Here is a 26,657-nt window from a genome sequence, read left to right as displayed (position 1 = left end):
GTCTGATTTCTGGTTATGTTTTTTTAGAACGTTAAGTGAAGCCCTTAATATTACACTCAACCCATGTCCGTTTATTTCCATTTTTGGGGTGCCCTCTACATTAGTTAATCTCTCTAAAACTGAATCTGATGTTGTCGCTTTTGCATCACTCATAGCCCGTAGACGTATTCTGTTGCATTGGAAAAGTCAAAATCCCCCTTCCTCTACATCTTGGCTGAGTGATTTAATGTCTTTCTTGTCCTTGGAGAAAATTGGGCACTCTGTGAGAGGATCAATTGCCAATTTTGACAGAAGATGGCAGCCTATTATTTCCCATGTCAACTCGCTCTTGTCTTTGGACCCAAACTGACTTTTACTTTATTATTTTTGAGATGGACACCCTGAGCATACTCTTCTCTTCTTACTTTTGACTTTTTACATGTTTTAGATACTTCTTCCTTTTTCTTCCTCCTTTATGGACTTGTCAGTTGCTCATCACCCCCCATGCGACTTATGTCTGATTTGTGTGTTATCATGTAGACTTATTGTTTTGTTAGTTTTTTGTTTTTGTTTTTGTTTTTGTTTTTGTTTTATCTTGTTTGTTTGTTTCGTTGTTGTTTTAGTTTTCCTTCTGTTAGTGCCTTTGTTAATTTGAGATTGTATAAGAAAAAGTTGTGCTCCAGTCTCTGACTGGTGCATTTCAAGAAAAAAAAGAGAGAAGAAATGTCACTTCTCTGTGTGTACTTTGTATATATCTTTGCAAAACTCCAATCTCAAATAAATATATCATAAAAAAAAAAGAATAGTATTGTATTGGTTTTTCCATGTATTTTATACTTGCTAGACTTTGTTATATTAATTGAAATTTGTAGATTTGACATTGCCTGTCTGTGATTAATAAACATGAAACCAGACAATAGAGCGAGCGAGCAATACTTTTTTCAGAAGGTTCTTAAAACTGCTCAGAGAATTTGCAGACTTAATTTCGTTAGGGAACTTGATCCAATTTACTTCCCAGATACACAACACTTTGGCCAAAAACTGTGTTGGTCCCTTAATTTATGCTTTGTTCCAAAAACAATACATTCAGATTTTCCTAAGTGCAGGGATAGCTTATTGTTGCATAACCATGTGTTACCAAGTGCCATCAGATTATTAGTGATTGATTAGTCCCTCTTTGTGATGACAATTAATATTTTTTATAGCAATATAACTTGATGAATGAAAATTGGATAGTTGTGATATCAAATGCAAATTGCTTCATGGATCTAGTTTGCTACATGTATGAGGTGAAGTGTTGACCCACTTCCCAAGTCCCAGCAATGCTTACATGGCCCTAAAAAGCATTAAGTCAGCGTTGTGTTGTCATCAATGTTGCACAATATTTTAACCAGCAAAAACGACATGAAATTTACAAGAATTTCAGTGGACAAAACTATGACATTCGCTTGAACTCATGTGAGTCATGAGTGACTACAGTCTGATTCTGCTTTGGCAGCATGAGGAAGCACAATCGGATTGGTAATGTTATAAATCCAATAATATTTGGATAAATAATTCATTATTTATTCATTCATTAATATACATTTGAATGGGAATATGAATATAAATTAATTGTTATCCAGGAAAACAAGCAGTTACTTTTGTGGTGGGGGGGGACAGAAAATCAGAGATATCTTTAAAGTCGAGCTGAACCCAAGAATGACTTTTCTTTTCTTTTAGTTCAAATACCTGGGTATGCAGTGCACCTATTTAATAATGTATGCAAAACAAATCACAACAATCTAATTTCTTTAGTTTTTCACACTTTTTCACATCAAAAGTTCATTTTTCAAGATTTCATTGATAACAGTAATGTACAGTTTGCTGACGTCACCTTGTACTATCAAATTTCTACCCCATTTCAACCAATCATATCACGACATGCAGCTGTCAATCAAATTTTCATTTCTGGATAATTTTCTCTTCCAAATGAAGTCGAAAATGGCGCCTAGTGCCTCTCATCTGGCAGAACTCCTATCCCATAAACTAACTACTAACTTGGCCAATTGTTAGAAACATGAACAAAAAACAAAAACTATAATCTCTAAGAATGCAGAGAAATGTAACTGGCTCGTTAAAACGCGCATTCCAGGGATATCGTATCGTTACAGCAACGATAATGGCGCCCGCATCCGAGAGCTTGGTTGTCAGGGGTTGCACCTCGGAGATTCCAGGCCGACGTGCTGCACTCTCCGCTTGTCAAATAAAATCATCGACATGATACTATGACCCGCCTCTCAACCTGTCATCTTAGACAAACTATGTTTTCAGTCTGCAACGGACTCATTATGCACGTGACGAACAGGTTCAGTTCGACTTTAAACAGCCTAAAACAGATCACCAACTACAAACTGGCAACTCCCCCATCTCAACACCAGCAGACCCCCTCACCCCCTCCTCCACACCCCACTCCTCCCCCTCCACCAAATCCTCTCCCGCACCCCCCGCCTCCCCTCCCCTCCCCACTCCTCTCCTCTTCTACCCCGACCCTTTCCCCCTCCAACTACACAGCAGGAGCCTGGAGACCCAAACTGCGTGCTGCTGCCCCCTCCTCCTCACCCCCGTCGTCACCTCTCCTCATACAGGAGACAGAGGTGAACAAGATTTTCAAAAAGCAAAAAATAAGAAAACTGGCAGGATCTGACTCCATGTCACCCTCTGCCCTGAAGCACTGTGCTGACCAGCTGGCCCCAGGGATCACTGACATTTTCAACACCTCACTGGGGACCTGCCACGTACCAGCCTGCTTCAAAACATCAACCATAATCCCCCTCCTGAAAAAGACATGGCCCTCGGCACTTAAGACTACAGACCCATCGCCCTGACCTCTGTGTTCATGAAGTCCTTTGAGCGCATTGTCCTGTCCTACCTTAAATACCATCACAGACCCACTCCTGGACTCCCTGCAATTCACCTACAGAGCCAACAGGTCTGTAGACGATGCGATAAACATGGCCCTCCACTACATCCACCTGACCTGGACAATGCAGGAACCTATGCCAGGATCCTGTTCGTGGACTTTAGCTCGGCCTTTGACACGATCATCCCAGCCATCTTACAGGAGAAGCTCTCCCAGCTGGGCGGGCCCGACTCCATTTGCAGATCGACCACAGACTTCCTGACTGACAGGAAGCAGCATGTGAAGCTGTGCAAACATACAACTGACTTTCGGGTCCATCAGCACTGGCGCCGCCCAGGGCGGTGTCCTCTCTCCATACTTCTTCAGACTGTACACCAACAGCTGCACCTCCAGTCACCAGACCGTCAAGCTCCTGAAGTTCACGGATGATACCACCCTCATTGGGCTCATCACAGATGGAGATGAGTCCGAATATACAGGCAGGAGGTTGACAACCTGGTGACTTGGTGCAATCAAAACAACCTGGTGTAAAATGCTCAAAAGACAGTGGAGATGATTGTGGATTACAGGAGGAACCCACCCTCACCTTCCCCCATCACCATGGGTGACTCCCCAGTCAACACTGTGGAGTCCTTCCACTTCCTGGGGACCATCATCAGCCATGACCTAAAATGGGAGCTGAACATCAGAGCTCTCACCAAGAAGGCACAGCAGAGGATGTACACCCTGGCCACAAACTCTTCAAAACACTCGGCAAGAGACTGAGGAGAGACCAGAACCACTCTCCACAAGAACAGCTTCTTCCAAACTGCCATTGGCCTCACCAACAAGGCCCGAAAGCCCCTTCCACCAAGAACCTCACCAACACCCCCCACAAACCCCACTACCTCCTCCTGAACCCCGCTGAATCCCCCCCCCCCCCCCCCCATCAAACGTGACCTTGCAGCCATAACGGCTGGACTTCACTCGTCACTACTTAGTATTATAACTGCTTCCCCTACCAGAACTTTACACCATTAGATTACTCTTGTTAACTACAGACTGTAACTCATTTAATTTAATGCCTATTTAACTCAGACTGTAAATTCCATTTAAATTCAATGTAAATTTGTATTTAATGTCCACTGAACACTCCTCCACTCATCTATATATTGTATATACTGTATATTTGATTGCACTTGCACCATTGTGATTGTCTTTTAGTTATCTTTACTACTTATTTATCTCTGTGTGTGTATTGACATGACCGTACGCTGCATACAGACACTAAGACAAATTCCTCGTATGTCATTTGCATATTGTGGCAATAAAAGTTATTCTGATTCTGATTTGTATCATTCATGACATCTGCTGCTTCTTGCTCCTTTTTAATGAATCAAGACTCAGAATTTAATGATGGCTTATCTGTCTTTAGTCCGTACATAAACAATTAAGTGATTTGATCATTAATACTGATAGGTGACCCAAGTTGATCTCTCTCTCACTTGTCTACTTTGTCCTCAGCTCTGATAAATCATGTTTTGCTCTCGTCATTAAATCATATTGCAGAACCATTTAAGAGAATGCATGCATTAATTCCAAGTAAGTCCCAGCATTGCCTCACAAATATTGCACCAATACCCTTATCCTGTGGAAACTGCATGGAGAAACAAAACTGCCAAGAATTTCAATGGACAAAACCAAGATATTCTATAGAAGCTACTGTAGTCATCGGCAGTCTAGACCACAGTCTGTTCAAATATGCTCACATCTGCTTTTGCAACATGCGCCCCCCTTTGTCCTCAGCCCTGATAATAGTTTTTTTTGTTAAATCTCTTCTCGTGTATTGGAGCATGATACTAACACTTCCTCTTTCCCAGAGCCTGTGTTTGTCTACGTGCAGCACGTCATGCAATGGCATCCATGCATGTGTGTGCATGCATGCTAGCTAGCTCTCTTGGCATAGTGGTTAGCGTGTACGCTTTGGAAGCGGGAGGTCGGTGGTTTGAATCCCACTCCACACCTGGGCAAGCCCATAACATGGGTTGCTGCAAGTGTCGTCGACACAGCGCAGCTTACACGTTCATATCAAAAGACCAAGGGCCTCACACGTACAGTATAAGATATATTACATACTGTGCACAGTAGACTCTTCAAGTCACACAAGATTGAAACGAAAGCTTCTGATACTGTACATGTAATGTGCTTTAAAAAGGACATGAAAAATTTGAACATAATGACTAGTTAATTTGCATTTCACCTCAGATAAGACAGGACTCTGCTTTCAAGTCTGAAATTTACCTCGATTTGCTAGATTAACAATATTTCACCTTTTCCCCAACTAGGGTGCTGCTAGATGATGTCAATAGGTTGACTGTACAGTACAGTACAGTACAGTACAGTACAGTACAGTACAGTGGGGTATAGGCTAGTTAAGTGTTGCTATTAAGTATTTTGAATTCTAACAGGCGCGCACAGCATGATGCTGTTGTGTTTCTGATTTGGCTTGTGGTTGTTTTGATTCATCAAAATGTTCTAACTACTGTACTGTACAGTCAAGGTAGTGATGTCTTCTAGCAGCGTCCTGTCTTGTCTGAGGTGAAATGCTGAAATGCAAAAGAACTAGTCATATAATCAAATGTTTCATGTCCGCTTTATTAAAAAAAGCTAGCCTTTTTTCTGTCACAGCCACATACAATCATCAGAATTTGGTTTACTGAGAAGTGTGTGTAATTTACCACACCCCTATTCATCAGAAGAAAAACAGTGAAATGTGTCAATCTCAAACGTCTTTTTTTTTGACAGGATGTGTCAATGCTATTAAGAGGCCCTCCTTTTCGTGATCTTTAACACAACTCACAAGTCTTCTGCAAGTAATGCATCAACAATGTCTGCTGGTGGGAGACATTTCAGAAGAATGCTAACCATGAGGAGAAGTGTTGCAGCTCTTGTGCTCCTCATCCAAACATCTCAGTGTTTGACTTCAGATGGTACAGTATCAGCTTTCATTTCAACCTTTTGTGTCTGACTTTAAGAGTCTACTATGCACAGTATACTGTATATCTGACATTGTTATCCTTTGTCTTTGTACTATGTGGGTCAATATGTATTGAACTGCTACCAATGTTATCTAGATGAGTTCCAGTACATTTGTTGTACTTGAAAATTGGGTAACACTTTACAATACACATACTAAGTCTGAAGCCCTGCTTTACTTGAGGGGGCGAAAACATGGTACAGTAACTAATGGTGAAGTAATCATGAACTAATGATGAATTCCCTAGTAACAAATAAGTAAAAAATTATAGTTAATGATACTAAAAAGAAAACAAAAGAAAAACATATTTTTTTAAAAGTAATCATTACCTACTGGTTTGTTAACATAGTAACTAATAGTCTGTTCTTGAGTAACTAGTAACTACGATTATGGATCTCATTCAGAGTCATTAAGGAACTACCCAATTAACTATTCATGAACTAGCGGTTTGCTCCTGACTTGTTCCTTAGTAATTATGCGTGTTTTTGTGCTACAGTATTGTAAAGTGTTGCCGAAAATGGATGTAGTCCTGATTTACCGGTAATTCAAATTTTATTTTAGCTTGGCTTTGTTAGGACTTTTATATTTATATTATATTTCACTTCAGCCTTTGCATTCATATTGGGATTTGATATCCCATCTCATTAAAATCCAGATTTGGGATAGACGGACAACTAACAACTCCAATATGTATTGACATCAACAGAGAGACAAGCACTATAATTTACAATGTAAATTTATACTGATTCTTTAAATAATTTCTCCACAGATTCATCATTTACACTCGTTAACAAGGCCACTGGTTTTTGTTTGGTGAAAAGACATGACTTCTGCTTTCCTGTGCGCTGGACAACTGGTGACCGACTTTTGGTTAGATATGTATCTAACCATAGGTATCTCAAGCAATGCCTAGCAGTCAGTGGGAAGAATGTGGGAAGTGAGATAACCGCCCTCGATTGTGACGAAACCAGTGATCTGCAAAAGTGGGAATGCAAGAATGAAACTCTGCTTGCCCTCAAAGGCCAAGAGCTTTACATAGAGTTCAAAGCACAGGACTCCATCGTTCTCTCCAGAGAAGTAGGCCCAAACAGCCACCTCACTATCGAAGGAACATCCAGTGGAGCTTGTACAAGAACATACAGAGGTACAGTATGAAACACTCTGGTGTTTTGAACCACTTCCACTCTCCATGGTGTTTCTTTTTTTTTTTTTACTTTATTTAAGCAGGAATCTTAATCTCCTTTGAGATTAAAATCTGTTTTCCGAGGGAGACCTGGCCAAGACAACATGCCAGTTACAGTTCAAATTAAAATACAAATAAAACACAACAGATAGATCATACAAATATCAAACACACAAGGAAGAGACTAAAATCCAGCTCAGTTTAGGCAGCTGCATTTCTCAGTTACAAAGACTTAACATAGCTTTACATTTCCACAAAGGGACTAGATTAGTAGTTATGAGTATGGCGTATGACTCCATGATGTGACGCTCCTCTTGCTTATGAGAGAGGGGCGTCAGTGCTGTATGAGATAGGACATCCCCCCTAAGGGGATTTGTTTCCAACAGGAGTCATGACATTGGTGGTGATCTGGGGAGGTGGTGGGATGAAGCTTTTTGCTCTGGAGATGCTGGATGAATGCGTGATGCTGACACAAGGTGAGTGATGACTGCACAAGTGTGATTTAAGCTGTGGTGATGGGGCTTTATATAGTACCAGGAGAAGGGCATTTATGATGTCATAACTGATGTCATTTATGATGTCATAACTGATGTCATTTGGGAGAAGGGCATTTATGATGTCATAACTGATGTCATTTATGATGTCATTTATGATGTCATTTGGGTTATGACAGCATGGGGTGCTCTATTAATGCCTTATTTGGTCTTCCATGATTGAACTACAGTCTGCGACTACACTTCAATCATGAGAGACTCGTAATATAATTTTAACAAACTTTATTGAATCAGAATAGACAGTTTGAGTATGGCGTATGACTCCATGATGTGACGCTCCTCTTGCTTATGAGAGAGGGGCGTCAGTGCTGTATGAGATAGGACATCCCCCAAAGGAATTTAAAGTTATTTCAGGAACTGGGAGAGTGAAAACGGGGGTCATGGAGCTCGCCTGGGGTATGCTTTAGTCAGGTCGTGGGCTGACGGGGGGAGAATTTAGGCATGTCGGGAGATGAGGGGCTGACCGGGGTTTTTTAAGGCAAAGCGGGGTTGCAAGGGCGTGGATGTGGATAGCCCGGGCATGGGCGCATTGATGAGGAAAAGGAGAGTTTGATCACCACCAACGAAGTGCTTGTTGCCTCTTTAGTCATGGAAGGAGGGATCTTTGGGCTGATAATATGGTGTCTTGCTCTGGTCGAATGAAAGATGCATAGGCGGATGAGGACCAGCGCCCCAGTTGTTGAAGGGAGGCGGAGGACGCCCCCTGCATGGCTGCTGATGTGGCTGCTCCGATCCTGAAGGAGTGACTGGAATAGTTCTCTGCAGGGATGTTGCATTTCTGGAGTGTGGTCTTGAAGTGAAGGATGAACCAGGATCCTGTCATGTGATGATGGGGAGAGATGAGGAAAAGGGGGCCAAGGGCTGATTGAGGTTTATGCAAATGCCGGAATGATGGGTTATGCAGATTGTCGGACATTGGCTGACTTGTCAGGACGTGGGCTGACTGAAGTTTAAGCAGGATGCAGGGATAATGGGTTGAGCAAGTTGTCAGGATGTGGACTGACTTCTCGGGACGTGGGCTGACAGGTTTAAGCAGAATGCAGAGATAATGGGTTGAGCAAATTGTCAGGACGGGGGCTGACTTGTCAGGACATGGGCTGACTGATGTTTTAAGCAAAATGCAGGGATGATGGGTTGTGCAAATTGTCAGGACGTGGGCTGACTGAGGTTAAGCAATGGCGAGGACACTTATGGGGTTATATGCAAATTGCCCGGGCATGGGCACCAAACGGGGATTGGGAGAGAAGACCGCCACCAACGAAATGCATTAATACTTCCTACCAATCATGGAAGGAGGCATCTTTGGGCTGATGATATAGCAGCTTGCTCTGGATGGATGTAGGACGCATGGCTGATGAGGACAGCAGCCCAGTTGTTGAAGGGAGGACCCCCCCGGGAGGGGACCACCCCCCCCAAAAGAAAAAGGTCAGCGATGACCTGCATTTTTTAAGGTCAGTAATGACCAAGGTCGCAACAACCTGCATGAGCATAGCCAGCAATGGCTTAAAGATGCAATATTTAACCTTTAGCATTATATTATTATGGCATGAAAATGTCTAAAAATGAGTAGACATAATGTTATATTCTTTAGTTGTGCACTTACTTTATCCCAAATTGTATGAGGCAAAGATAGGCTTGATATTTTTCTCATAGTTTTCCTATCTATCCGTTCTATTCCTAATAGATGCACGTTCTGATTTGTGCATTTTGACATTTGGAATATTAAAGGTGGGCTGACCATTGTTAATAAGCACGTTTTCCCCTTGGATTTGACTTTAAGTTGCGTGTCTACAGTATGTCTATTATGGGCCTTTTTCATTTGTTTTGACAGTCGTGTACTGTCACTTCGGGAGAGTTGCACCCTCACCCTCGGCTGAGCTGTTGTACGGTGGACTTAGTTCAGTTGAGGCAGAGACTGGCTGTGGAGACACGCGGTTTTCGTGCCATGACCTTTTTGATTAGTTTTGACGTCCAGCGGGAGGGGGAGCAGTGAATGTGCTGCATCTGTAGAAAGTTTTAAGTCGTCGGCAGACGAGACGATTTCGTCGTAGAAAAATGAGATTCCGTTCCAATTTTCTAAGAGGTGTGCCCAGGGGGTATACTTTTGCTGAAGCCACTGTGCTGTGCCCGGCTATATGCTTTGCTGGAGCCACTGTGCTGTGACCAGGGAGGAGCTCTGCTGAAGCCACTGTGCTGTGACCGGGGATATGCTTTGCTGAAGCCACTGTGCTGTGACCAGGGAGGAGCTCTGCTGAAACCACTGTGCTGTGACCAGGGATATGCTTTGCTGAAGCCACTGTGCTGTGACCGGGGAGGAGCTCTGCTGAAGCGACTGAGCTGTGCCCAGGGATATGCTCTGCTGAGCCACTGCTGTGACCGGGATACAGTGTTGCCAGATGGCAAATGTTGAATTATCGTACCAGAGGGTCAAAATTATCGTTTTTGGAGTGAAATTATCGTACGCCCCCTCCCCAGCGCGCGTGCCTTCGGCGCGCCTATGTCGGGGGGCTGCGCTAATCACAGGCTACTTTTTGGACTTGGCATGATTTTTCAACACTGTGGTCTCAGCCTGCGTTGCAACAACAACAAAACACCCTGCACGTATTAGCTGCAAATATGTTTGTTTGAAGAGATGATTGTATAAACAGATAGAGTGATAGACGTAGGATTCGTCTAAGTGTCACGAAATGATGAGATTCTCGTACGTTTGGGGGATTTGGGGATTATTGATCCTACATCGTACAGAGGTCAAAATTATCGTACGGGTACGATAATTATCGTACGTCTGGCAACGCTGCCGGGATATGCTCTGCTGTAGCCACTGTGCTGTGACCAGGGATGTGCTCTGCTGAATCTACTGCGCCGTGACCGGGGAATGAGCTCTGCTGACCTGACGAGTTATGCATAACGGAAAGCCGGGTGATGCTGCACTGCACATTAAAGCCGTGGTGGACTGGGAGGAGCACCTTTTGTTTATGATCGAGACTGAAGCTTCGTATGCATTTGCAATACCAGAGTAAATCTCGTAGAGGAAGATCGATTCCCTACTGGGAGAAAGTAGGGAACTCATGGTGCCTCTTTTCTGCAACCATTCACCTCTAGAACTTAATTCAAGCATATGCTGAAGCCAGAACCACCCGCAAGCATTTTTCGGTTGAAAAGACGTTTAAATTTGAAAGTGAAAGTTTTTTCACCCGCTATTTGCAGACGTTTATTGAACTTCAGATTTAGACCATATTTCACCAGGATCTTAAATTAAAATATCAGCGCGCACACGGGATTCGAACCCCGCTTTCCCACATTCAAGCCAGTCCGCTCTAGCGCTGAGCTATACATTTTCTTATATTTTGAAGGACGGCAACAGCAGAACTGATGATTATCGCCATTTTGCCTGAAGCATGCGACGGGAGACGATAGTGTCGCATCTTGCATTTGCAATGCGCATCTTTGGCAACGCTAGACCAGCCACGCGCATGCGCAGTATAGCATGGATGGCTAGCCGGGTAGCTAGCGCGCTACTCAGCATGGCCGGAAAAGTTTACAAGGGTTATACTTTATCTAAATGACTGGGATTGGATCGATGGATTGGATGCGTAAGAGAGGAACCATGCTATGAAAAAGAAAAGGTTGACTGGAAACTGGGACTAGAGGCATGTTGTTAAAACCCGAATGGACACGGGAGAGGGAAGCGGCCGTATGCCGTATGCCGTATGCTAAGGGATTGGCACCCGGCCTGAAATGAGTGCAGCAGCAATGCCGCAACGTTGACTGAAACCAGGGACTAAATGCATGTTTGATAATACCCGACCGGACGCGGGAGAGGGAAGCGGCCGTATGCAACAGGGCAGAGTTGCTCGGGGATTGGCACCCGGCCTGCAATGAGTGCGGCCGCCGGAAGAGATGCCGGCTGAAAAGGGGGGATACGACCTGAAACCTGGGGCAGGGCTGTTTGGGCTGCTGCCGTGGGGAGCGTGGGGCTCGCGAGCTGGAGCCTTGGCGCGTCCGCCGAGGAGCCGGCAGTCGTGGTGCGCTTCGCTGGGCCTTTCTTGGAGGTGGACTTCTGGGCTCTTTTGCTGCGGCCACGGCCTCCGGAGTGCTGTGCGGACTGAGATCCGGGGGAGGTGGACTTCTGGGCTCTTTTGCCGCGGCCGCGGCCTCCGGAGTGCTGTGCGGACTGAGATCCAGGCGAGACGAGGACCTCCTTGACGTTGGATCTTCTTTTGCGGCCGCGGCCCCTGGTGAGGGGAGCGTCCCATGAGACGCCTGTGACGCCCGGAGATGGAGCCTGGGGATTGGGGATTTGCCCGAGGCTGGCCGGGGCGTTGAATGTGCTCTGGAGGAAAGCGTCCACGGTGGAGCTGAAACTTTGCTGCTCGTTTTCGGACTCGGACATGGTGCTGGACTGAATGAAGCTTTTTGCTCTGGAGATGCTGGATGAATGCGTGATGCTGACACAAGGTGAGTGATGACTGCACAAGTGTGATTTAAGCTGTGGTGATGGGGCTTTATATAGTACCAGGAGAAGGGCATTTATGATGTCATAACTGATGTCATTTATGATGTCATAACTGATGTCATTTGGGAGAAGGGCATTTATGATGTCATAACTGATGTCATTTATGATGTCATTTATGATGTCATTTGGGTTATGACAGCATGGGGTGCTCTATTAATGCCTTATTTGGTCTTCCATGATTGAACTACAGTCTGCGACTACACTTATTAACCCAGTTCATAGACCAAAGACTGAAAGTGGAAGGCTAAAGACACAGGGTGGAATTCTTTAGGATTAGTATTTTAGGTAATTATACTGTAGGTTATCTTTCTGCAACACTAGAAGTTTTCCTAATATTTCTCAAGATTGTTATTTTATGACTTTTGTATTTGGGGGGGTTAAGTCTTATAGAAAATCCCCTTAAATCATGTTCTGTGCCATATCGAGTGGTGTGATTACATTGTTATATCACATATTCGCTTGATCTTGAGAACTTCATATCCCTCAAAATGCTTTTAAAAAAAATTAAAAGAAAAGAAAACATTTCAAGAATAACAATTAAATCCCCCTTTAGGACATTTCAGTGTTTTGTGGAGCCTGATGAAGTTGTACCAGGAGCATTCCTAAACTGACTTGAGTGATACTGATTGCATTAGTACATAATCATAAAATGTAATGGTCGATCTTCAGTTGAATTATTGTAATTCAAAATGCTCTATCCTTCCTCACTAGACCCTGTGTATCTGGAAATCAGTGATGTGAAAAGATTTTTTTTTAACAAAAACATATTTTGAGTAGTGTCTTATTCTTAAAATATTTTCTTAATCAGTGCAGTTAAAGATGTTCTAACATCAAGTATCTGATTTTGTTTGCTTGTTTTTATCCCCTTTTAGAACTTTACACCATTGAAGGAAATGCAGCTGGCAGGCCTTGCATGTTTCCCTTCTATTACAAAGAGAATTGGTATGATGACTGCACCACGTTTGACTCCTCCACACAGCGTTCTTGGTGTGCAATTCAAACAAAATTTGATCATGAACTCTGGGGCTACTGCCCAACTAATTGTGAGTATTGTCTATGGAAATTATAACTATACATTCATCACATAGCCTAACAGTATGTGGAAAGCATATTCACACTGCATATATTAGCTTGTGTACGTTATTTGGAAAGTAGGATAGTTTATTGTCCATGAGAGGAAATTTACAAACAACATTCCATAGAGAGACCACAGAAATACAAATTTCAAATAAGAAGTAGGTGAGTAATGCAAACATTTGTGAGTCATGAGCCAATATCAAGTTTTTGGTATCTTCAGGCAGTTTCTTTTTTCCCCTTCTTCTTCTTGGTACAGTATTAGAAAATGCATGATTTCGATGCTGCAATTACTACTAGTTTAGATTTAGTCCTCTTTGAGACATAGGCTAATTCAAAGTTTAAATTAGGAGCGATACAGGGGTAGCTTGATATTCAGACTGAATCGTCAACTCGTAAACTTATTTCCATCTTCCAGTCTGAGAGGGCTTCAATCAATTTTCCCTAACCAATCAGTAGAGACCAAGGTGTCCACAGCAAGAACAGCCAAATCCACAACTGTGGAGTGGGCGCATGGGAGTGGGCGGGACTTCAAAAGTCTGGAGCCAGGCTAATACAGGGGCCATTTTAGGATTTAGGTTAGAGAAACTCATCAAAGGTTTCGATGCATCTACTTTTCCCAGCCAGAGAACACTGGAAGAAAAATATTGTAACGGGAGCATATTACCAGATCAACTCACAATCAGCTCTGAGTTGGCCTCAAGCTGAGACCAGCTGCAAACAGCAAGGAGCCTCCCTGCTCAGTGTCACGGATCCCAGTCAGCAGGCTTACATCACAGGTACAGTGCCCCCCTGTGGATATCTGCTTGTAGTGACAAAGTGAATCACATTCCATACTCTGATACTGTAATTAACCGCTTGTATTGATACACAGAGGTATTTAAAGTGTTACTTTCTAAATTGCTGTGTTCATTTTTTTTGTATCATCATTCGATATTTCTCAAACATATACATGATCCAGTCAGTAAAAGTCCGGTATTTTATCAACATGAATTAGCTACTGTTTCTTAAAACGTGGCATAATTTATTTTGATCCTATTATTAGTATTGCACATATAATTGTATGCTATGATGCTATTGTGGTATGCTAATGATCAGACAGAATATTATGATTTGTGATTTACCTTCATCTTTTCTTTCAACCACACGCTCGCGCTCGCGCTCGCGCGCACACACACACACACACACACACACACACACACACACACACACAGCACTATTAGGTACAGAGCACTATCGACTTTGGATTGGGCTGGTCTTGGACCAGGAACATGGCTGGCAGTGGAGTGGTGGGGAGCCCTTCCGGTATCTAAGATGGGACTCTGGTAAGTTTTCTCTGCAATACAACACTTTGTTGTGTTGTGCAATGATCTATGTCACTGCTACAACACTGTTGTAGATTTGCTTTGTTGTTGCAAGATTACTGCAGACAGTATAATTGCCCATTGATAATTCCCTTAATATCTTGCTAATATAATTGAGCAAAAGGTGAATTTGTGGAAACCCCTACTCTTGGTTTTCAAATTCATGTGCATCGTTTAACAATCTGTCCTCTTGGATTAGTAATCTGTTCCCTCAAATTAATAATCAGTGTCAGCACCAATCACTGTGCAGCAGTGCTCATAAGTCCTCATCTTTTTTTAGGTCATCCACTTCCTGACCCGGGACAGAACTGTGCACTTGTTGATTCCAGGGCACAGTACTACTGGCAAACTTCATCCTGCTCCAAGAAGCTGGGGTACATCTGTTACAAAGAAGGAGCCTTGCCACCTCCTGTTGAAGGTACAGAACAAGCCCAAACCTGTACAGCCACACGTAGTGGTGTCGCCATTCAGCTTGATGGCACCACGCACCCGCTCCCACCACCCACATCCTCCTAGCCACTCCCGCTACCCACCCCTTTGAATCCCGACTCTCTAGTCTACCACCTACCCATCCTATAGCTACAGCCCCTTTTCCCTACACCTCCCATCACCCAAATCCCCCTAGCCACTCCCCCTATGCACCCCTCGAATCCCAACTCTCTACCACAGTGGTCTACTCTACCACCTTCCTCTCCCTACTGTAACTACGGCCCCTTTTCCCTACCCTCACTAAACGTCCATGAGTGACTGAGTGTCCTGACTTTGCCATCCTCTGACCCCGGCAGGGCTTGCTGGTCCAGCACCGTGGGAAAAATATCTAATTCTAGTCTAGTCTATGTGATTGAATTGTTTCTTGATGTAACACATACAGTATGATATCATTCAGTCCCTGTTTCTCTGTTCTTTCTATTAGTTGAGACAGGATTTTGTTCAAGCCCTTGGATCCCCTACAATGGCCACTGCTTCCATCTTCACCGGGCTCAGAAAACATGGACTGATTCTCAGATTGAATGCCGCAAAGAAGGAGGAGACCTGGCGAGCATCCACAGTGTGGAGGACCAAAGCTTTGTCATCTCTCAACTTGGATATGGTATGAACAAACACGACACAAATTATTAAAATATGGTCAGTATAGAAGCAGTAGGGTGGCAGAAAATATAAAATCATTTAGGTTAAATTGAGGTCATTAACTGAATAGTAAATTTAGTCAAAATTCAGATAAATGTAATGGTAATTAACAGGTAATTACGGTATATATATGACTGGATGCAAATGTAAATTTACTAAAAGGTATACTATGCAACTATTTCCTTAAAATACACTCATACAAACGTTTCCCCTCTAAATCATCACTTCTCACCCATTGGAATTGTGGGGTGGTGTGTTTATGTGCAGAGACGCTGCCCCCTGTGTGTATTTTCATGATTGGACATTGTTTTGTTGTGTTCTGTGTTTATGTGATCGAGTGAGGTTGACAAATAATGGAGAGAGAGCGCTGCGGAGGCGATCCACTCTCATAACATCTTAGCGATGCTACTGGCTGGGCTGTGCGCTGTGAGCGATATTATTGGCTATTATCTACACATGCCTCCACCTAAAAACGCCCCCCGAGAGAGCACAACAAATGTAAAAGTACCAAAATCAGGCAGGGGGCAGCGTCTCTCCACATAAACACATTGCCACACTATTGTATGGTTCGGAAGTGATGGTTTTGAGGGGGGGGAATGCGGTATGCGCACGAGATCTGCAGCCTTGCAGCCTAGGCTGCTCCCTGCTCTCCCTCCCTCTCCCTCCCTCTCCCTCTCCCTCTCTCTCTCCCTCTCTCTCTCTTTGGCTGTGAGAACACAGCCAAAGAGAGAGAGAGGGAGAGAGCGTATCGTCTCGAGGTCGAGGTTGAGGTGCAAAGCGCGCCAATTTCTAGTTTCACATAACTGATGTGCAGATGGCCGCTGGTTTACAGAACAAGCTGCATTATCTTCTCTGTGTCTACAGGAACCAGTGATGAGCTGTGGATTGGACTGAATGACAGGAAGACAGAGGGGCTGTTTGACTGGGGCGACCACTCTACAGTCACCTTCACCAGCTGGGAGTTTGGGAACCCTAATATCTCCACTCACCAAGGGGACTGTGTTCTCATCAGGGGAGAGGTAGGTAGCATATAAAGCCTATGTACATGTATCTGCTCACATCATACACCCGCTGGCCGTGGTAGGGAACGGGATAGCTGAGGAAGGCCGGTTGGCTGAAACGTTCATTGCTGCTACTACCCAGATGACAAGATTAAAACTTGAAAAGGACATTGGTGTGCTGGCTTATTCTCTATTATCATTGTGCTTGTGCCGTGCACCTGAGTTTTTATCGTTCCCTTGAGTGTGCTCGCTGCCGCTGAGTTTTTAATAGTGATGCTAAACTAAACGATAGTTTTGGCTGTGTAACGGCGTTGTGTAGGTAGTACTTGCAGCAACCCATGTTAAGGGCTTGTCCAGGGGGTGGATACGAACTGCCGACCCTCGGCTTGGGAGTCCGACATGTTAACCGCAACGCCAAGAGAGCTAGCTCCCTTGGCGGAGCTGGTTAACATGCCTTTATACCTGGGGAGTGAGTTTAACCAATCCACTCGCTACCACTCTGGACTCACGAGGAATCCGCGCTGATTCAACTCGGTTACAGCTGCAAATAACGACAATCAAAAAGACAAATAGTGAAATTGAATCATTGTCATGTTTAATTCAGTGTAATGTTTATGAATAAAGGGTAAGGGTACCAATTAAGCCCACTAAATCTAGATTTTGACACTTTTCATATACACAGCCTTGATGGAAGTATAATCTCTTATCTGCCATTTAAACTTGTGTTTTGTTACTATTTGCTTCAGAAGAGTAATTTAGTTGCAAGAGTATGTGAAACCTCTGTCTGGGCTTAAAGGAGAATTTCGTTTTTTTTTAACCTGGACCCATCTCCTGGCAATAATTATGATTTGGCCACTCACCCAGCGATGTCTGCGGCGTTTGCGGTGGTGGTTTTAGCGTAACCTATGTGGGGTTTGGCATAACCTTCGTTATTTTGAATCCCACATAGGTTACGCCAAACCCCACATAGGTTACGCTAAAACCACCACCGCAAAGCGTCCTACCTGTAGTTGACCAGTCGGCAGGAAAGTATCGCGGGACTTCACGAGACTTGGTGACCGAGATCACGTTTGAGGTAATTTGGTCCCTGGGAGAGACCAGGAAATAGCCTGGGGGGAAATATCACTCTGGTGGATGTTGACGGATCAGATTTTGGCGATATGTGGCGAAAACGGGAATAAAAATAGCTATTTAGATGCAGGAAAGACAGGCTCACACTTGGCCCCAAATCAGCTCCATTTTACAACTGACTTGGACGCTATTGATCTCAAAACAACGCTAGGATGCCCAGAAACGCCGCAGACATCGCTAGGTGAGTGGCCAAATCATAATTATTGCCAGGAGATGGGTCCAGGTTAAAAAAAAACGAAATTCTCCTTTAATGGGTACAGGTGTATTATTTAAGAGATACGCCAACATTTTGGGAGATTTGCCTATTTGCCATATTGCCGACAGTAAATGAAGAATGTGGATGTCTTTATCGTCACTGTCCGTGTCCTACAAATAGGGGTACAGCCCTCGCTGCTAATTAGCTTAGCGCTACAATGGTAGTGAACGGTACAGCTGCTTACTCCCGTTCAGTCACCCAAAATACAAAATGTAATGTACATGTTGTGACTCCTGTACTCACCACGCCATGAAATCATAATTCAAGGTTACTGGAAACAATCATTTTCAAAGTAAATCCACACACCCAGAAGTAACAAAGATTAACCAAACTAACCAAGAGTAACTGAAGTTACTTCCTCGTTTGCCATGACGCACTGTACACAGGCACATGCGCTGTACACAGCTGTATACAGCATGTGAGGGCATGCATTGTATTTCTTAGCAATATTGTCATCTTTACATCTGAAATAAGCAGGTTTCATTTGCAAATGAAACCTGTTCATTATGTCTTTATTTGGCACTATGGCTGTTAATCATGACTCTTGTGGCTTTAGTGTTAATTGTATTGTTTTTGTTGTGGTTTCACTGTGGCTGTTCCTTGGTGTGTGTTTTGAAATCCCTGGCTACAGATAAGGTTTCCCTCAGTGAACAATAAACAATAATGGTTGCAGGGGCGTAGGTATAGACGGTGCAGGCAGTGCCGTTGCACTGGGGCCCTTGGGGTAGAGGGGCCCCTGGAGAGAGCAGACAACGTATTAGGCAGAGAAGGGGGCCCTTGCAAATGACTCAAACTGCCACCCCAGAAATACGCCCGTGTTCAAATAAGAACACACATTATATTTAAAGTGGTGCCATTTGCAATACATGCCCTCGAAAGGCAAAACCATCTCTGCCATGGTTGTCTTTTTTGTAAAATAGTCAGTAGGAATCTATAACAAAATGATATGCTTATTCAACATAAAATCAACATTCAACAACATTAAACATGTTAAAGTCAGTGGTAATTTCAGAACCACAGTGAAATGTTCCTCTGCTCTCAGGTGCTGCTTACTTTGATGTCTGTTACCGGGTGTCAGAGCGCTGTCCATGGTTCTGAATCTGATAGCTTGCTCTATGACCTCTCTACTCTCCCCATACAACAGCCTAAGTGACTCATTCAACTGTTAAATCCAACATGTTGATATAGATGTACAGTATATGCCTAATGTGTGTGTGTGTGTGTGTGTGTGTGTGTGTGTGTGTGTGTGTGTGTGTGTGTGTGTGTGTGTGTGTGTGCGTGCGCGTGCGTGTGTGCGCGCGCATGTCTGTACTTCGTAACTAGCGTGTAGGGCGCCATCAAAATTGCTTGCACTGGGCCCCCTCATGACTACCCTACACAACTGAATGGTTGTACATACATGTACATGTGTTTTACTGTACCTTCCTCTTGCAGAATGGGAACTGGGCTGACCATGTGTGTACGGAGAAACATGGCTTCATCTGTATGAAGGCCAGTGCCTCCACACCCTCTGGAGATGAACTGGAGCTGAATATAGGTTGCAAGCCTGTGAGTGAATATTGGTTTGTTTGTTGGTTTGTGAAAAAGTAGCAACACCTGCATCTGGTTTAGCAACGTGTTTACCTCAAATCCATGTCTAACCTTGAAATGCTGTTGGATCAATATTTGATTCAACCACAAAATCACTAATTGTCACTATCACATAGGCCAGTGGTTCTCAAACGTTTTTGGCTTCAGTACCCCCGTTCCCTGATTTTGGAATCCAACTCCCCCTTTTTGCATAGAAAACTATAGCATAGATGCAATGAATTAACGATAACCCACCTTTTGCAGAATATAACATTACAAAATAAGAAATGGATTGGAAGAGATACAATTAGTGCCTCCTGAGCAGATTAATTTTTATGATTTATTCTTACATTTTTCCATTTTCCCCTTTCTCTCAAGTATCCCCTGTAGTACCTCCATGTACACCTAGGGGTACGCAATACCCCAGTTTGGGAACCACTGAATAGGCTATAGAGCTATGCACTTATATAGATACATTTTACTCTGACCAGTGTCCACAACTACAAAGTGTCTAGTGTCCACAACTACAAAGTGTCTAGTGTCCACAACTACAAAGTGTCTAGTGTCCACAACTACAAAGTGTCTAGTGTCCACAACTACAAAGTGTCTAGTGTCCACAACTACAAAGTGTCTAGTGTCCACAACTACAAAGTGGGGCCTGCTCATGCAGAAATCACAACCGTATGCAACCCCCCCCCCCCACACACACACACACACACACACACACAAAATGTGAAAATGCATTGACATTAGGTGACTCAAGGCTGTTGACAAAATATTACAATTTAAAGTGCACCATCTGTGCTCAGGTTGTGCTCATGTGCACCCTCTTGCAGCTGTGAGATAAATTACACCTCCCCCCTGCCCAAAACAAAACAAAAAACAAAACAAAACAAAAAACATTGACATCCAGGGACATTTGTGGTTCACGCAGAGTTTTTAGCATTAGTATTATAGAGAAGGTACAATGCTAGCACTATACAAATCGATGTTTGTGATGAATGAAATTAAAACTACTTAAAACTACTACTCCCCAGTAGATCCTGCCCCCCCCCCCCCCCTTACTAAATTACTCACATGGAGGTGACACTGTTGCACTTTGTCCCACCACCCTCTCCAACACAATGTTAAACAAGGCTAGGTGGAAACCTAGCATATAGCCGGTGTGGTAAAGCGTGCACATATCATGTTTCTCATAGGATGATTGCGGAATGGGATGTTATCTGGAGGGGAAAATGTAGCCTAAAAAAAAGGAAGTTTAACATTACTTGGCTTGTGTTAAATGAACCTACCGTTTGTCAATTATAAACGCCATGCAGCTCTTTATTTTCTGGGTCACTGGTCAAAAAAAGTGGATAAACTAATTTCTGAGGCAGTTTTCTCACATCGTGCTGTTATCTAAAAAAAAGGTGGATAAATAAACTTCACTTGCCCATATAGGCTACGAGACTATGAGGCTAGAACAACTGAAACTGAATCATATATCCCTAATGTAATTTTATTATTATCAGCATCATCAGCATCATTGTTTATTTTGTGGTTTTCTGGCACGTTGGACTTACCCTGCTAGCCGGGCGCAAGGAGCAGACAGAAAGTAAATGCTGGAAGAACGCTGGTCCGCCTGCAATATGCAATTAAGCAGATTGAAAACAATTTTAGCTCAGCAGCTGGAGCTAGCTTGATAGCTACCAGCTAACAAGTTAACACGCTGGTCCGCCCACAATATGCAATGAATTAAGCAGATTGAAAACGTTAGCTCAGCTGTGGGACACGAGCGCTGCCTTGGCGCACAAGTGCACAACTTTCTCTAAGCTCCCAACTTTCTCTATACATGCTCTGTTGTCATTGGAAACAACTGGAAAACTGAAGAAGCTGGAGCTGTGGAAAAGAAGCTCAGTGGACACACTCAGTGGACACACGGCCATTAACGGCAGTAGTGGCAGTGGCATACACTTACCGTGGCAAGAACTTGAAAGCAGAGTGCAGCGCCGTACAGCAGTGACCAGTGGGAATGAGTGGGACGACCACTGGTCAGATGGGCACGCAGGTGGTCGCCAGGTCGGGCACGCAAATTGTATGGACGAGTGGAGATGACAGGCCGCCGTGGCGCATGCGCACGGTAACTGTCTGCTGTCAGCCCTGCCACTCCGAACGTTAACTTCCATTATTCGGACTGGCGGTCGTTCACCTTAGAAGCCGCAATGCCGACCTTAGGTAGGCGTGGGGGTGGGAGAGGTTAGGTTTTGGGTTAGGGTCTGGGGGAGGTTAGGTTTAGGCATGGGGGGAGGTTAGGTTTGGCGTGGGGGCTAGGAGAGGTTAGTGAAAAACGGGGAATATAGACCCCCTTTCTGAGTGCCGATATTTCGGAGTGGCAGAACGTCGGAGTGGCAGCATGTAACCCATGCGCACACACCGGCCAAAAAGAGCACACAAGTCTAGGCGTAATCCCATGAATTGTGGATTGTATTTGTACCTTTGGCAAATGCCCGGTGGCCTGGCCTGGCCTGGCCTGCAATTTTTTTTTTTTTTTTTTTTTTGGTGCCCCCAGTCAGGCCACTCACTGAACAGCAGGCCAGGCGCCGCCTACTGGTTTACTAGTGGTTTTATTACTTTATTCAGGGTTAAAGTGGGTGCATCTCATTTTAAAATTGGACTCAGCCCAAATTGAGCTTCAAACGGCCCAAATCTGGCTTCAAACGGCCCAAATTGGGCTTCAAACGGTCCAAATTGGGCTTCAAACGGCCCAAATTTTTCGCCGCCGCCCTTCGGACGCCGGCACGCACGTCGGCCCGTATCGGCCTGGCCTGCTTGGTAGCTAATGCCCAGCCTGAATTAGAATCCCAGTCCGCCCCTGATAACAAGTGAAACTGCAACAGATAGAACGTACCGATCCTACACAAGTCTCTAGTAGCTAACCTCCACCTTACCCATCCCTTTGTGGCCTGTAATGACACAAACGATAAAGACACAACTTCAAAATGGAGAAAAGTGGCTAATTAGAGCAGAGATCCAGTAGATGTCTAGTGAAGAGGTAATATTCTTGATATGCAACTGTCCTCAATAGCTGGGCAGTGGAAAATGCTCACGTAAGTGGGGGAAGATTGAGGGTGTCTTGAAATCCAAATGAGATTGTTCTACAGAGACCAGGTGACAAAGTGAGCGGTGAAAAACAGAAATGTCAGCAGCACCGGGTGAAGCGATCGACAGCCCTATCAAATACAGTATTACTGTAGCCCTATCAGATACAGTATATTACTGTAGCCCTATCAGATACAGTGTATTACTGTAGCCCTATCAGATATTATATATACTGTATCTAAATAAATCAGATACAGTATACTGTATCTAAATAAATCTGATAAAGTACAATAATAATAATAATAATAATAATAATAATAATAATAATAATAGCTTGGATTTATATAGCGCCTTTCAAGGAACCCAAGGCCGCTTTACAAAAGTACAAAAAGTATATTATGGTCAATTTGTGGTATATGGCAGTAAAAGGTTTAGGCCAACTTGTTGCTGCTTTGTGGATCATCTGTGATATTGAATGAAAACCTCATATTGATCTTGTACTTTCCTGTACTCCAGGGTTGGAAACTGCATGGCTCCTACTGTTACTTCGTAGGGACAGAGACAAAGACATTTGATGAAGCCAAAGATGAATGCAAGAGCTCAGACTCTTACTTGGCTGATGTTTCAAATGGGTAAGAACTATGTTCTCTATGGTACTAGGATTTGCTGAGATATGAAAACATTGTGAATACACTGTTACATAATTCAATGTGACCATGAATGCCATTAACTGTTGTATATAAATATTTCCAGAGTGGATAATGCATTCCTTGTCAGCTTGGTGGGGATGAGACCAGAGAAGTACTTTTGGATTGGGCTCTCAAACCAGCAAGACATGTATGATTTTGTGTGGACCAACACAAACTCAGTGAAATTTACTCATTGGAATTCACTAATGCCAGGTATGAAGACATTTGAAAATATGTTTGTTATATATTGTAGAAACGAAAGCTCCACAATTAAAATTTCCCAATTATTCCCTTGACAATGCAAGGAACCCAACAAGGTTGTGTTGCCATGACAACTGGGATTTTTGCTGGACTGTGGGATGTGCTGCCCTGCACCAATAAGGAGAAATACATCTGTAAGCACCTGAAAGAGGGGGGAGTTTTAACTCCCGCCCCACCAACTGTTGCCTCTCGCAGGTGTGCCGATGGCTGGAGTCCTGTGGGATCAAGGACATATTGCTATAAGGTACACAGCCTTACAGAAAAAAGGGTGAACTCAGCTGAACACTGTTGAAATATAGACGGTTTTAACTTGACAACAACACCATTTTAAATTGAACCCCAGCTCACTTCCTGTTGCAGTGTTTGCTATGGACATAAAAGGGGAGGGGAAACATTAAAGTGCAGGACTGACCATTCCGTGAAAACTGTCTATACATGTAGGCTACCCACATACAAAATATGTTTACATGCTTGTGCTATGGCAAGCGAGATCATTCCCCCTTTTTTTTTTTTTTTTTTACTTTTTAAACATAATCATGATCATACTTATGATGAATGGAATAACCAGTAGGCTAAGAACTTGTCCTCTATTCCATTTATGAATGGGAGATGCACCTCTTCCTTTGTGTTCCAGTTCTTTTCAAGACCACGTTCATTTGAGAAGACTTGGTATGAGGCCAGGGACTACTGCAGGGCCATTGGAGGAGATCTGCTCAGCATCCACAGTGAGGCTGAGCTAAGAGCGGCACGGTATGATTTGTTTATTTATTTATTTTATTTTGCGGGGATTTTTCTCCCATTTTCTCCGCAATTGTTCTTGGCCAATTCTTCCTGCTGTCCTGGTTGTTGCACCACCCCCTCTGCCGATCTGGGGAGACTTGTAGACTACTAGCACATGTCTCCACCGTTACGTTGTGCAGTCGCCAGCCGCTTCTTTTCACCTGACAGCGAGGCGTTTCACCAGCAGGACGTAGCACGTAGCAGGATCATGCTACCCCCCCCAGTTCCCCTCCCCCGAAAAGGCCAGAGGAGGTGCTAGTGCAGCGAACAGGACTCATACCCCACCGACTTCCCACCGGCAGACATGCCCAATTGTGTCTGTAGGAACGTCTGACCAAGCCGGAAGTACCGCTGCCGGGCATTGAACGTGGGTCTCCGCGATGGTGTTTAATGACATAAAACCTAATAATGCCCATGTTAAACCCCCCCGCCCCCGCAATTCACATCCCATTGTTTTGAATGAAGGTTGAATAATCGCTTAATTTATCTGATCTTTGCACACAGTAGTATCTATGGAAAAGCCTGGATTGGCCTTAGTGCCCCTGACCCAAGCATCGGTTACGTGTGGAGCGATGGATCCCCAGTGAGTTACTTTTTTTAACACAATATTGCATCATATATTCTTAGTCTGTGTGTCAAAGTCTAATTATAAATAGACAATAAAACCTTGAGTAATTGTGCTTTTTGTTGTTCTTTGTGTTCATAGCTAAATTTCCAACATTGGCAAACTGGAGAGCCAAGCAATCATAATAATGTGGAATCGTGTGCTGAAATGTTCAGTTCTGGTTCTTGGAATGATATGCACTGTGAGAGTTACAATGACTGGATTTGCCAGATCCGTCCAGGTACAGTTGAGAAAATGTGAACTGAATCCATAGATTTGGTCTTGTTTGGTCATCAGAGGTTCAAGAAATAGTGAAGGCATCCTGCTATTGTCTAATTATATTGTCAACTTTATTTATCCAAGAAAAGTTGAGTATCCGTGCTCTTTTTCAACACTGCCTTGTTTCACATCCATAGAGCTAGGCTAGATACTAGTGATGTGCGGTTCAGGTTTTTTTTTTAAGGCCCGCCCCAAACCAACCTGTTAAGAGAGCCTCAGAACTGAGTGCTGCACACCCTCCAGGTCTCCAAACGGTTTCTCTCTCTCACTCACACACTTTATTATTATATGATTATTATTTCTTCACATCTTAATGGTGAACGATAATAACCTTACGTTTATGTCTATACGGTCTATGAATATGAATGTATCTCTCTCTCACACACACACACACACACACACACACACACACACACACACACACACACACACACACATGCTGTGATTGATATTGGAGGATTTTTTAAGCATTATGCACGGCGCAATGAGAGAGCGGGAGAGAAATCACATCTATAATTAGGCTGCTTGTCTAGCTGCCATAAGTTTAATAATGCTGCTTTGTCATGTTCTGAACCGCCCCACCTCCTATATTTTCCTAATTTGCCAACCCAGACCCCCCACGGGATCCAGCCGGTTATGGGTTAGGGATGGGAGAAAATATCGATATATCGTGATACTTCCTCTTGTGATACATTATCGATACACTGTTGCCTGAATCGTGATACTTATTGTGATGCCATATCGTGACATTTCATATACTGTATATTCACATTTACAAACTGCCCACTATAATCACAGTCTACTGATGGCCTCTGCACAGCTCAACGGGAGCAATTTGGAGTTAAGTGCTTTGGTCAAGGGCACCATGAACACTGACTGTTCAGACTGAGACTCTAAAAGTAACTGTCTTTTACCTCTGCTGTAACTCCAAAGCTCAAAGTAACTGTCTTTTACCTCTGCTGTTACAGGAGTGATTCCAAAGCCACCTCCAATAACAGTCACCGGTGAGTTGCCACTTTATGACCCCGATTGAAATACCTTTACTTTTTAGGAATTTAAACACATAGTGGGGATCACACCTAAAAAAAAAAGGATAATCTGATAACAGAGTTCAACAGTCACGTTGCATCGTGACGTCACCTCTGGTTCCGGAAGAGTATTTCCTCATTCATTTTTCTCAATCACTTTTGAAAAATCCTTATCTAAAGAGTTTGAAGCCAGGAACCAAGCCAACTGGCCAGCTAGAGAATTGTGACCATAAAACATGTGATGGTTGAAAAAACATCAGAAAAC

The 26,657-nt window shown here is 43.7% G+C and overlaps 2 protein-coding genes across 2 annotated transcripts in view; both read left to right on the top strand.

Annotated features, from left to right (window-relative positions):
- LOC310792355 (macrophage mannose receptor 1-like) overlaps nt 1-2,846 on the top strand; it is a gene marked incomplete at both ends in the record, with an annotated part of 39,828 nt that extends 36,982 nt beyond the window's left edge. Inside the window, one exon of the mRNA XM_083654077.1 lies at nt 2,327-2,846. Within this exon, the coding sequence (XP_083510203.1) occupies nt 2,327-2,846 (520 nt within the window). The remainder of the gene's footprint in view (nt 1-2,326) is intronic.
- A 126-nt stretch (nt 2,847-2,972) lies between these two features.
- The window catches only part of LOC310792354 (macrophage mannose receptor 1-like), a gene marked incomplete at its 5' end in the record, with an annotated part of 50,354 nt that continues 26,669 nt past the window's right edge, over nt 2,973-26,657 (top strand). The window contains 16 exons of the mRNA XM_083654076.1: nt 2,973-3,030; nt 6,667-7,041; nt 13,023-13,193; nt 13,848-14,003; nt 14,439-14,549; nt 14,869-15,006; nt 15,502-15,678; nt 16,581-16,735; nt 19,539-19,652; nt 23,268-23,383; nt 23,505-23,653; nt 23,746-23,945; nt 24,336-24,451; nt 24,986-25,064; nt 25,188-25,326; nt 26,333-26,368. Coding sequence (XP_083510202.1) covers nt 2,973-3,030; nt 6,667-7,041; nt 13,023-13,193; nt 13,848-14,003; nt 14,439-14,549; nt 14,869-15,006; nt 15,502-15,678; nt 16,581-16,735; nt 19,539-19,652; nt 23,268-23,383; nt 23,505-23,653; nt 23,746-23,945; nt 24,336-24,451; nt 24,986-25,064; nt 25,188-25,326; nt 26,333-26,368 — 2,290 coding nt within the window. The remainder of the gene's footprint in view (nt 3,031-6,666; nt 7,042-13,022; nt 13,194-13,847; nt 14,004-14,438; nt 14,550-14,868; nt 15,007-15,501; nt 15,679-16,580; nt 16,736-19,538; nt 19,653-23,267; nt 23,384-23,504; nt 23,654-23,745; nt 23,946-24,335; nt 24,452-24,985; nt 25,065-25,187; nt 25,327-26,332; nt 26,369-26,657) is intronic.

The sequence above is a fragment of the Poromitra crassiceps genome (assembly GCF_964638095.1).
Source record: "Poromitra crassiceps genome assembly, chromosome: 17".
Taxonomy (NCBI): Eukaryota; Metazoa; Chordata; class Actinopteri; order Beryciformes; family Melamphaidae; genus Poromitra; species Poromitra crassiceps.
The sequence above is the reverse complement of the archived record's forward strand: the minus strand, read 5'-3'. Positions and strand labels throughout refer to the sequence as shown.